The sequence below is a fragment of the Poecilia reticulata genome, chromosome 18 (assembly GCF_904066995.2).
Source record: "Poecilia reticulata chromosome 18, P_reticulata-male-v2, whole genome shotgun sequence".
Classification (NCBI taxonomy): Eukaryota; Metazoa; Chordata; class Actinopteri; order Cyprinodontiformes; family Poeciliidae; genus Poecilia; species Poecilia reticulata.
In genome coordinates this window covers 19,145,660-19,158,615 of record NC_088847.1, presented here as the reverse complement: position 1 = coordinate 19,158,615, position 12,956 = coordinate 19,145,660, and the positions used below count along the sequence as shown (strand labels likewise).

Genomic DNA, 12,956 nt, shown 5'->3' with positions numbered 1-12,956 from the left:
TAGTAACATAATTTTTATTGATCAAAATTGGCAGAAATATATTAATAAAATACACAAGCTACATAAACCAACTACAATCTTACACTTTTAAGACTGAATTACCAAATTTAATGATTAAGCTATTTAGCTACATCCTAATGTAGTTAGGAGCACCTGTGCTGCAACTTTACAGGTGATTTAGGAGAAATAGGCAATTTTTTGGTCATTAAAAAAAAAAAAATGAAGATTATATAAGTGAACGTTACAAAAAAAAAAAAAACAGCTTATATGGATGAGTTGATGATCCTGTACTTCAGGTACAACAAATGACAGGCAGATGCAAAGATATTGCCATGGAAACGTGCCAGGTATTCAAATCTATATTGCAGCACAGTCGGACCGTTGGACTTCAGGTTTTATCCTGTGACAGGTAAAACCTGTCACAGGTAAAACCTGTCAACTCCCTCACCTCCTGAGGTGAGGGAGTTGAATTAACTGGACTGGTTTAAGGGTTTTAAAAGAACATTTATTCTAAATATTGGCTATAAGGACAATTTAGAGAACTCAGTTAATCATATTACTAGGAAGAACATGCAAACACCATGCAGAAACTAGGTTGAGATTCAAAACAGCATCTCTCTTGCTGCAAGGCAATGGTGCTGCCAACCAATATATTCGATTTCTGACCTGCTAATTTAAATATTCCAATTTTTGAAATTTTACTTTTATTCAATAAAAATTAGGGACTGGATTAACGCATTAATTTTGATTAATTATATAGATTTTTGATTAAGATATCACTGTTTTTTTTGTTTTGTTCCTTTTAATACAAGAGTTGCTAATGGAACCTTTGTATTTACGTGTTTCTGGTACATCTGTAAATCTGAAGCACAGTAAATGAAAAAGTCACTTCTCGGCCCACTGTGCATAAATATTTCTTAAAAAAATGATCTGATGGGACACTGACACTGGAAAAGACTGTTGTTGTTGTTGTTGTGTTCAAGTTGTGCTAGCATAAGTTAGTCTCATGAAGCTATCCAAGCTTAAAATAGCATCTCAACGCTAACCATGTAGCAGCAGCACAGACGTCCCTAAAGTTAATAGAGACCCGGCACTAATTAAAGTAAATGATAATGTTTGTGATCAAATATCATTTTCCCCAACTCTTCTTTTTGTTCACCATTAAATAACGTCCCAGCACTCTAATCAACTAAAGCAAGTTCTAGAGTGGAAACACCTAATATATATATATATATATATATATATATATATATATATATATATATTTAAAAAAAAATATTCTAAACATATTTTACTTATCATTTTGAGCTGTTGTGTATTTTTGAGAAGACTACACTCCTTCCTGATTGGTACGATTGTTGGTCCTTGATCTAAAATGATGCTGTTGATCTTTTAAATCCTGCATTTAGTGTTGCTGAGGCGGACATTTCAATGTTTGGCAGCCACAGTAACTGCACTACTACTGTGTGTTTGGTATCCAAATGAAGGCCAATCAAAACAGTAAAGTTATGGGGGCGTACATCAAAAACAGTGTCATTAAGGACCATAAAATGCTCTGCAAAGCATGTCCGCCATCTGGCCAGTGCCACTCTCAACTTATTTGATCAAATGTAATAAAACCTCTTTAAAGCTGTAAAGTCATATATGAATAAAATCTTGAATATATTTTAACTATGAGCAAATACAAATATCTACACTGCTCAACAGTCACATGTGAAGATTAGGAAAAAGCATTGTGGGTCGAGAAAAACATACGATATGTGCAGTAAAGTGCAACTCCTAGGAGTTCCTTTAAGTGTAAAAAAGAGGGGAATCATTTCCATGACTTAGTAAAGCTGTTTGAATTTGCTCCTAGCTGTTTGGTGTGCCGGTAAGTATTTACATACAGAGCATGAAGCGGCAATGAATAAACAAATGCACCGCATGAAGCCCAGCCAGCCATGCAGGAAGCTGTGGGAAATGCTGTGCATGGACACAAACGCTACTTAGTTAAATATAAACCTGAATATGTCCAGTATTTGCTCATGGATAAATACAAAGGTAATGGTGAACTTTTGGTACACAGTGGAACCTGCAGGCTGTGAGGAAGGATGGGTGGAAAGTCAGATGGACGGATGGATGGACGGACAGACGGACGGACAGATGGATGATCTGATAGATGGATGGACAGATGATCTGATGGATGATTTAATCTATAGTTTTCTCAGTGGGATGAGCCATCTCGTTCTCTCTCTCCATCTTTCTCTCTCTCTCATGGCAGCAGGTTCTGCCTGCCTGCTGAGCTGCATGTGGAGGACTGGGTCTGCTGTCGACTGTTTTTCCTCCACAGCAGAGAGACGCTGAACGGACTCTGTGATCCTCCAGCCCTGATGTGTCTTGAATGTCTCAGGCTGAATCAAAGCATCAGTCGGTTTATTCCCACTGATGCTGGTTTATCTCGGACGCCATTGTTTTGTTCCTGTGCTGGTCTGAACTGGGAGCAACAGCGGAAACTGACCTTTCAAATTCAAACTTAGCTATAACCTGAACTAAGAAAGAGTTTAATCACAATCCAAATGTGGCTGTAAATCCCCAATCCAAGCATTTTACAGGAGATATCAGAAAATGTTTTGCATCCAGAGCCTTTGCTACAAATGATCAACCATTTGCTGAAAAAACACTCAAAACAGTAGTTAAAACCAAACTGTGCCAAAAAAATATATATACATTTTGCATTTAAGACAGAAAAAAATAACTGTAAATATGTTCTACCCAGAACTCCTCAAGTGGCAGTTTTAGCTTAATATAGATTAAATTATACCTAAAAAATCTATTTCACATATTTTTATTATCAAATCATTAATTGGTTAATCAAAAAAATTTACATACTTTTGTTTCCGTAAAGGCAGCAGCCAGTTTTCCAATGAGCTGAAGAGCTAATCCACCTCATTTGCTTTTGCCGTTCTTCTTTATATCTCTATCAGGTCGTAGGATTAGAAAGTCGGGCAGAGACTGGAAACGATCTGAACTTAATCATTCTCCGTTTGCTCTTTGGTTCTGTTTGGAATTCATAAAACAAACTTTTCAACCCGTCTGGGATTTGGGGATGTAGTTTAGGTTTAATTAGAGCTTCTGAGATGCTAATCAGTTTCCAGTTGAAAAATCAATACCTTGTTGCCACGGTCACACATTATAACGACTGACTATTCCCAGCGAGTGTAAATGTAACTTTTTCAAGAGATTTAATGAAATTAGCAATCTAATATTTATGGTTAAACAAAGATTTTCTATAAAACATAATCAGTTGAATGTGGGCCTTGTGGTATCTCTGTGGAGAGCTGGATGTACAGGGGAATTTGTCTTTCTAAAAAAATAAACCCCAATCTCCTGTTAATTATGATGTAAAACAAGAAAGACTAAGATTATCACCTCACAGAGTACAGGATGCCCAAGTCTCAAATACTGCTAATCATTGAAGTCTGACAACAGCCAGAGAGTCTGCTGCAGTTCCAGCCATAGCAACTTTATGGTTTCTTTTCAGGGCAATTACAACTTTGGGGTTGATAGACCTGTTCCACTCACTGTAACTGTCAGTCAAATTGAATATGAATGCCTTCAAATAGAAATAAAAATGTCTCCAATACCAATTCACTTTCACCAAGTTTAAATAAGTTGGAATACCTGAAACACCCCACTAAAAATTCAATGATACGCCACTATATAATATTTGGTAATTTAAATTTATTGCTAAAAAATATGAAATTATAACCTTTTTATTTTACTTTATTCAATATTTGAATTTCTTTCCAAATTAATCCACTCATTTGAGTAACACGAAGACGTCGATGAGGTCAAAAACGCTGCTTCATCTGCGTCTCAGCCACATGAACCCACTTACACAATAACTTCCCCTCCAACAGAAACTGGTTAAATCACTTCCTGTCTGACGGGCCAGCTGTCGGCGGCCTCATTAACACCCCGTCACCTTAGCGCCATCAGCTGAGTGAGAAAACACACACACACACACACTTCTCCCTGACAGTAACATTTGAACATCACATTCATGCTCCGAGGAGAAAGTTCCTGACAGCAGAAGGAAGAACTTCAGTCTCCCTCTCTCTGACTCAGACTCAAGGACATGTTACCAACCTTCGGTGACTTGGCGAACTTTCCTTTTCTTGTGTCACAGATTGTCCACATATCGATGATTTCGGTTTCCTGCAACACAAAAACAGTGATTTGGTGACGTCTTTAAGTAATATTTACAGCATTTAAAGCATGGCTGCAGCACAATAAAGGCAAAAGAGGAAACAGTGAAGTTGGTCTTGGCGTGGGAGTAGGAGTGGTTTCTTCCCAGTTTACTAAAGCTGGACTCAATTATCAGCATTGCTTTCACTTCATTAATCTATGTTTATATGATGACCCCAAAGTGAACCGTTTGCTTTTAAAGCAGCTGAAGCCAATTCATTCAGTTGAACGATACATTTTTGACAGTTATGGCCAAGGATCGGCCCAAACGTCAGTTTCTAGACAAATTATTTCAAACCTTGAACATGAGGACAATAATTTCTAAAATCTTACAAAACTCAAGCAGAAATTAAGACATGTTATGTAAAAGATGCCTACAATGAACAAATTAGTAATAGGAATGAAACAATGAAATTAATCATGATTAGAAGATTACTGAAATAATCATTAACTAGTTCAGTAATCAAATAATTGCTAACTGGAGTATACGGACTGTAAAAAAGGCCATTCGCTAAAAGAACAATGCAGCCATAGCCATAATTAAGACAAAATGGAACAAAAATATATACATTTTGCATTTAAGATGAAAAACCTTCTTTGTCTGTAAATGTTCTACCCACAACACCTCAAGTGGCAGTTTTAGCTTCACCCGGTTCAAATCTTGTTAAAAATAAATTAAAAACCTTTTGCTCTACATTTATTAATTTTTTTTTTTAAGATTTTTTGTTTAGCTGCATTTTTTGCTACTATTGATCAAGTGTACAGTAAAGGAATGTTACGTTATTGAATTTTAGGCAGTAAAATGTTTATTTTCCTATCTAAACATAGATTTATTTGGTCATTTACATCTTTTATTGCATTTATAATTTTGTGTAAAAAGGCTCGCATGAAAAATCTTCAGAATGGCTTCGTTATCTCAATCGTTAGAATAATCAATAGAAAAATTAAGCATCAACTGCAGCCCTAATTCATGCCATCATTTAAGTGCAATGTTACTGCAAGCGATGCAACAAAATATGCAGAGATTTTCTTAAAATTGACTCTGAAAAAGGCAGAAAAAAGCCTGATTGGTAAATCTATAGTGATTGGTAGAAATATAGTACCTGATGCATAAACTTTTTTATGTTCTTGTGGCCTTAGAGGCCTAAATGAGCAATATGCAGTCAGGAAATGGACAGAGAAAGAAAGGGGGAAGCGATGCATCAGAGGTGCCAGGATTCAAACCTCCAACAACAGCAGAGAGAAAAATAGCCTCCGTATTTTGGTCGCCTACTGTTACCAATGTTCCACATGCTACCCTGATGCTACATTTTCAAAAACAAACTGCAAATCAAACTGCAAACACACCGGTTTCTGGTTTCTTTTGATGTCTGATGGTTACAATTTTGACCGTTTTTTCATTTTTAGACTGCAACACATAAAAGGAAAAAAAAAGTGCTGCTGGATCTTTTCTAAAGAAAATTAAGATTGCAAGATGTTTTGCATCAAAACCCATTTATCCGACTTATTATTAGGGATATGCTTAAAATTGGGCCGATATTAATACTGCTACAATGGCTGATGTTTACTGATATTACAATACAATCGTTGTGCTGTCCTCACAATACGTGAGTATGTAATTAGACATCCAGAACAACTGATAAAGTTTCCACACAAGGTTGCTTTTCTTAACTGAATTTTTTTCATAAATGTTTGAAACTAAATACAACACAAGGGAAAATGGGTTAGTGGTTAAAACATTCACCTTAATGCCACGGTCAAAACGTTTTAGTAGCTGAAATATAACGGAAATATAAGTAGGTTACTAGCTAAAGCACGTCTTCATGCTACACTCAAAAATTATGTGCACCGCTATACATTTAATCAACCAAAGAACAAACAATACGTTCACGTAATCCTAACTGCCTAAATTCTTGTTGGCATGGTTACCGCAGAAATATACCTCAAAGGTAGATTGCTGCTAAGAGCACTCACGCGGTCATATTTCTGCAAATACAATATGTCGAAGATCGTTTGTAATACAGATGCAATACTCAAAAATGTTTGGTCGAATTTCAAACATTTTTGCCCATTCTTAGCATAATTTAGCCATACAATTAGCTAATTGTGATCTTAACTACAAGCTTATTGTTGGAAATTATTTCCACTATAAACTAATTTACTCTATTTGACCAAATGGCATAATAGTCATGTCTGAACAGAAACATGTTATTTAAAACTAAACAAAATCCAATAAGATTTTTAATGAACTTACATATTTACATTCATATATGTCTTAAAGTCTGAGTGAGCAAATATTTGATATAGTTTAAAAATTACTAAACAATATGAATGAAAGGCAATCACAACATTAAGAAATTGGAAATAAAGGTGAATAGGCTCAGAAAACTACAAAATCCCCTTCTGAAATTTAACTGAGCATAAACAAAACAGACAAAAAAAGAAACAAACTGCAGCCAGATAGAAAAACCCAGGAAGAGTGACGCTTTATGTTATGATCCTTCATTACCTCTATACACATTAATCTAAGATAGAACAAACAGATGAAGACGGTACAAAACACAACTTTTAGATGGATGACCAAAATAAAAGAAGTTGTAATCCATTCCTCGGGCTAACACCCAATACTCTGTGCAGCCTTTTATCTCCTTCCACAAAATTTCTTAGACATTTTACCTCCTCAATGCAAGAAACACAACCAGTGACATGTGTGTGTGTGTTTGGCTTGTTGTGTGGCATCACAGAGACAGAGGCCCACTAAAAACACTACAGAGGCTTCTTTTTTTTTTTTAGGACATGTTCTCGATGCTTCCCCTCAGATTCATGGCTAAAGAGTTGGGAGCACCATAAGCCACTGGGATACAGCTGCCTTGAGAAAAGAACCATGGGATAAAAATGAGAAGGCTGGGGAGGAGATGCGGTCATAAACCCAACCATAAACACAGGGGAGGATGCATGCTCCGTTCTGTGTAAATATTTGTTTAGACCCACACTCATTCCACAAACCTCCTTATTTCTTCCATCCACTCTGCTCATTCTGAGGTGTTCTAGAAATTACAGCTTCCTACTCCATGTCTTGGGAAATTTCTCCGTTAATGAAACTTTTTCAAAAGATACACACAAGTTTGACATGAAAGGTGTGGCGTGCATATTCACCACCACCATGCTGTGTTCACTAGGACTGTCCAGCAAATCAATGGACAGTCCTATTGTAATAGACAAGTGATCAATATCAACAGCTGATATGTCTGATGGTATATTCTACTTATAGAATATTCACTGAGCTCCAATCAAGAACCACACAGCATTCTGGGAGATGTAGGCAGAGGAAAGGCTTTAGCGGTTTAAAACCTCTGGAGGCCAGCTAAGCTAGGATGGTGGAATCAACTGACTCACTCACTATTTGGTTACCTAGCAACAACCTGCTGAGTAACGTTTGGTTACCTAGCAACAACCTGCCGAGTAACTGGCGAAACAGCAGTTTAAGGCTCCACCACTTTGCCTCATAACTGCTTAAAAAAAAAACAGCGTCGAATGAAAATTGGATAAAACAGGAAAGGTTGTACCACTAGCTATAAAGACATCTAAAACAAAGAACTAATCAACAATTATCGATAGACAAATATCAATATTGACTGATATAAATGTTTATATCATCGTGATAAGTTTTTCAGTCATCACTTTTACTCCAAAATGTACTAATTAATGTTGACTTGGCACCTAAAATCCCAATGAAGCTGGCTGAATGCAGTAACAACATTTGCAGAGCGCCATCCTGGTCTGAAACATCACTGTGCCAAACTCTCGTCTCTGCTGTCCATGTTTCTGTTTCATAGATACACAGCAAGCAGTCGCAGTCAGCATCATTTTCTAAGCACCGAATCTCATGCCTTCCTCCTCCAGCTTTCCACCGGCCCTCAGGCTGCCAGCTCCCCTGGGATCGGCTGGAACAAATAAAGGTCAAGGAGCGACGCACCAATTGGATTAAGCCTTCTCAAATGTTGACCTCTGATTGGCCTGTGGAGAATAAATTATTTCCTGGGGGAACAAGCGACTTTTGGGTCTTTAGGACACACACACTCCTCACTTCTCCCACAGGCCATGGTTTCATTCTGCCACTGCCAGGGAGACTCCTTGGAGATGAGAGTAATGAGACTACAACTTTCTCTCTGGCCGCTGCGACTCTCTTACATCACACGCAGGCAAGGAAATCTTAGTCGCTCACCCACACACAGTCAGAGACCTGTGATAAAATTCACACAAACCAATCCTCTGCGTTCAGGTCTAAACTTGTGAAACATCCTGACCTGTTGAGCAACACAGGGTGTGTATGCGAGCGTGGAAAACCCTTGAAAGTCGACACACTCACTACATGTGGCACAGGAAGGAAACAAAAAATATCAAATCGACCACTTTAGAGGCTAATGAGCCCAGGAAGAAAAACACAAAACGGCGTATCAAGTGAAGTGGGGTGAACATCCATGATCACATTCTTAACATATCCCAGCTGTTTTCTTTGTGATAACGTGTCTGTGTGTGTGATGTTTAGCTGGGAGCTGCTCCATTCAGCTCAGTGTGTTAAACACAGCTTCCCTCACCTCTTCACACTCAAGTTTACTACGGCTGTAAACAACGCGCGCTGAGGGCTTCCCAAGACGGATGCAGGAATAAAGAGCTGCTATGAACTTCAGCTTACACGTTCTCCTGGGATTGGAAACTTCTCAAATTTTACAGCATTTTGATTTTATGGACTATTATAGAAAGTGTATTCATATAGCTACTTCACGTTACACTAAAGAAGACCTATTGTGCTTTTTTTTTTTAAAACAAGTTAGAATAGGTCTATGGGCTACATAAAAAGGGTCCATTACATTTTTTTTCACAAAATAATTCTCAGATTATGAGATTTAGTTGATCAGTTCTGTCTATTTTGAAGTCTTTTCAGAATGAGCCATTTTGGTGTTCTGTCACTTTAATGCTAATAAGGGACTGCTGGCCACGCCCCGAAACTCAACGTTAAAACTTGCACTCTAGTTGCAAACAGACACAACTGAAACAAAACCTGAACAGTAACAAAACTGAAATGATCATCTTTGGGTCTAAAGAGGGACGATGTAGCTGGAAATTTATCAGGCTCTAAATCTGGGTGTAGTGATGAAATCAAACCTGAACCTTCGGAGACACATAAAGTCAGTTACAAAGTCAGCCTTTTATCACATGAAGAACATTTCCAGGATTAAAGAACCAATGTTCCAGCAATATCTAGAGAAACTCATCCTAGTCGCATTGTTTTCTTCACAGCTCTTCCTAGAAAGTCAAACCGCTGCTGCTCGCGTTTGTACTAAAAACAGCTGTGTTTTGGTTATCTGCACGTGACCAGTCGGTACTTTCCATTACTGAAAAGTACCGTGTACTACCTTGGAGGTGAGCGATAAAATCTGAGGCTTTCTTGTGAACTAAAGGAAGTTAAACTGTGCTGTGGACTATGTGTGAGAAGACAATTTAATCAAAATTATTTCCTCAAACTACATCTTTGTTTTTATCTGAAATGCATTCTTGTCGGTATAGTGGTTCTGACTTGAAAGAAGTGATACAGAAACACTTCCTGAAGTCGTTCAGATAACAGACATATTACACTCAATTACAGAAGTCCAGATTTGATAGGCTAGTATAAAATATTAACATGGTAATATTTTATACCATGTATAAAATACATGGTATTTTATACATGTATACATTTAAATTTAATCATTTAAATCATTTAAGCCTGATTAAATGAGATCCATGTTTAACTGAACTGCTGGTGAGAAACAGCTTAATGTATTGTGAAACTGACCTTTGAAAACAAAGGTCAATAACAGAAACTGTACTATTGCATGCAGATAAAGATAATGCAGAAACAGCTTGTAAACATCTATATTTCCACATATTTATTTAATTGAACACTACATGGCTTACATTCACAATATCTCTATGCAAACACAGTCCAGTGCAACATCACTGTTTTGGTTTCTCTCTGGCTAGCAGAGCACCAGCTTTGTGTTAAAGTAACTGTACAGAGCATTTGTTGACTGTATACAGTGGTTTGATGATAACTCAGACATTGATGTATATAGATGGCTTCATGGAAAAAAAATCCAGAGACAAGGCTAGCAATATTCTACAAATGTTGTAGACCTGAATACATTTGTAGAATGTTGAAGCTCTGTAGACAACATGGTTTGAAGCTCGCAAACCATGATGTCTATAGCAGTGCTATCATTAATCTCTCATAATTTTGTTTTCTTCTACTAACTTGATCAGTAGACCCTGGGCTGTAGTGGCCAGTAGGGAACAAATGCTAACAGCTGCTCAGAGATGGGCTAGAAGATAGCTAGAAGATAGCCCATCTCTCCTCAGAAACAAGCTAGCAGCTTCTCAAGCTAGCCAACTTCTTCTCAGTGTCAAATTAACAACTACTCATGCTAACAGCTAATAAAGTTAACTTCTCAGCTCCAAGCTTATGCCTTATAAAGCAAATCACTGCTTAGCGTCAAGCTAACAGCTACTCAAGCAAACAGTGGCTACAGGTCACCTCTGCTCAACTTAACCATTGCTCATAAGCTAACGTCTACTCAGAGCCAAGCTTACAGATGCTCAGAGCGAAGCTAACAACTACTCAAGCTAACAACTTCATCTCAGTATCAAGCTACCAGCTAATAAAGCTAACTTTTACCAAGTGTCAAGATAACAGTAAGTGATATGGGCTTGTTATTTTATCATAATAGTTTGTGGTACTATTGTGAAAACAATAAAAGAGAAAATATTTAGATTTTCTTTGCAGTCTTTTTAGGTAACTGTATGGCTACATTGTAATACAGAAATCAATGCCCCACATACGCAACTACTGCTCTTAAAATAATCTTTTTTTGTAGTACTAGGCTTCTCTAAGACACCAGTTACTAAAAGTAGTGTTATTTCTAACACTAGCTACCATATAGTAACTGAATTTCATTATATGTTCAAGTTTATTGACATGTATTGATGTTCTTGTGGAACAATCTGCAGAGAAAATTGCAACAAAAAATAAATAAATAAATAATCAGACAGTACTGCCAGCTGTAATTTAAAATTCTCACCACAAAACAAAATTATTATAATTTTTTTTCTGATAAAAAATACCCCAATATGATAAATATCTACTCAAAGCCAGACCAAAAGATGCTAGTAAAGCTAATAGTTGCTGACGCTAACTACTGCTGATAGTTAGGCTAACAGTTAGCTTTATGCTTGCATTTATTAGACAACCTAATAGTTAGTTAAAGTAAAAAGATTCTTAAAATAAGGTCACAACCGACACATTTGAGTATGTCTTGAAAGCAAAAAGGAGTCGTATTATAAAGTAACCTTTTGAATTTCTTTGCGTGTGTGATTTAAGTGATTTTAATCCCTCCCCCTGTTATTAAGTCAGCCTATATTTAGCCTTTCAAATAAGCACAGCAAATATTTATGCGTTGTGATTAGAGCCTCATTCACATACTCCTTTCCTTCCTTCATTTCTCTGATTTTCCACTTCCCTTCCACCATTCACTTTCTGAAGAGCAAAAGAATACAAAAGGCCAACTAAACAATCAAGGCAGCGGCACTCCTTTCCTGTGACGTGCCTGTGTGAGTTCTAAAAGATCACCTTAGCTAAAAACATCTCAAATGACCAATTACAACTGCTATCAAATAACAAAACAGAGGCCAATCAGAAACTGAACCTCTGGAGCACTCGGACAGATTAGAAAGTTAGAAAAAAGGCAAATAGGGAGGAGTTTGGAGAAATTTAAAGGGCACCAAAAGTGGAGAAATATGTCAAATTTGAAGATTTAAACCATTTTACGGTTTCAGTAGGAGAGTTCAAATAAAGAAAATAAAGAGGGAAAACCTGATATAGCTCCATTTTATTATATTTCCACTGTTTTCTCCTCAACTATTCCCCTTTCAGTTTTTCCTCCCCTTCTTAATCCATTTTTACATCTCAGATGTTTTATATTGAGGCTTAAAGTGCAAGCAGACATTAATGGAGCACAAGCAACAGAGAAAGTATATTGTCACAATCACAACTAGACTGACTAAGAATGAATGATCTGCTAAAGAGAAAAACTCTGCAGAATAGATCGTAAAAATAAGACACTGTAATATCATAAACATAAATGTGGATCATGACAAACATCCCCTATGAAGGGACAAGGGGTTCTCTACAGTAAGTGGAAAATCAATTAAAAATAACCATGCACATAAACAATATTCACATACCAAGCCTCCCAGTGTGCAAATAAATGGCTGGAATGAGCACATACAAAATCTCACAAAACAAAAAAAAAATATTTCCAGAAACAAAAACAAAGATGGATCAGGAGGTTCTTACAGCAGAGACCACAACAGGAGGCAGCCATGTTAGTTGGCCGCCTCCTGCAGCCAACGGACATAAAACCAGCACCAGAGAGTCAGTTTGAATTTGAAAGATTTGTTTGTTGTTGTACAAAATACTGGGTTTGAAGTTATAGGCAGCAATTCACCAAGACTAAAAAAACAACAGTTGCTCAGAATCAAACTAGGAGCCAAAAGATCAGAGCTAAAATATTCAGTCAAGCTAACGGCTATTCAGAGCCAAGCTAGAAACTACTTAGTTATGATAACAGCTAATCAGAGTCAGGCTAACAGCTAGTCAGAGTTGAGCTATGAGCTAACAGCTAATTAAAGTC

The 12,956-nt window shown here is 37.0% G+C and overlaps 1 protein-coding gene across 2 annotated transcripts in view; it reads right to left on the bottom strand.

Moving 5' to 3' along the window:
* The window catches only part of plcb3 (phospholipase C, beta 3 (phosphatidylinositol-specific)), a 61,222-nt gene that overhangs the window by 19,545 nt on the left and 28,721 nt on the right, over window positions 1-12,956 (bottom strand). For both annotated transcript variants that reach the window (XM_017310518.2, XM_008435906.3), the window contains one exon: window positions 4,129-4,197. In XM_017310518.2, coding sequence (XP_017166007.1) covers window positions 4,129-4,197 — 69 coding nt within the window. The remainder of the gene's footprint in view (window positions 1-4,128; window positions 4,198-12,956) is intronic.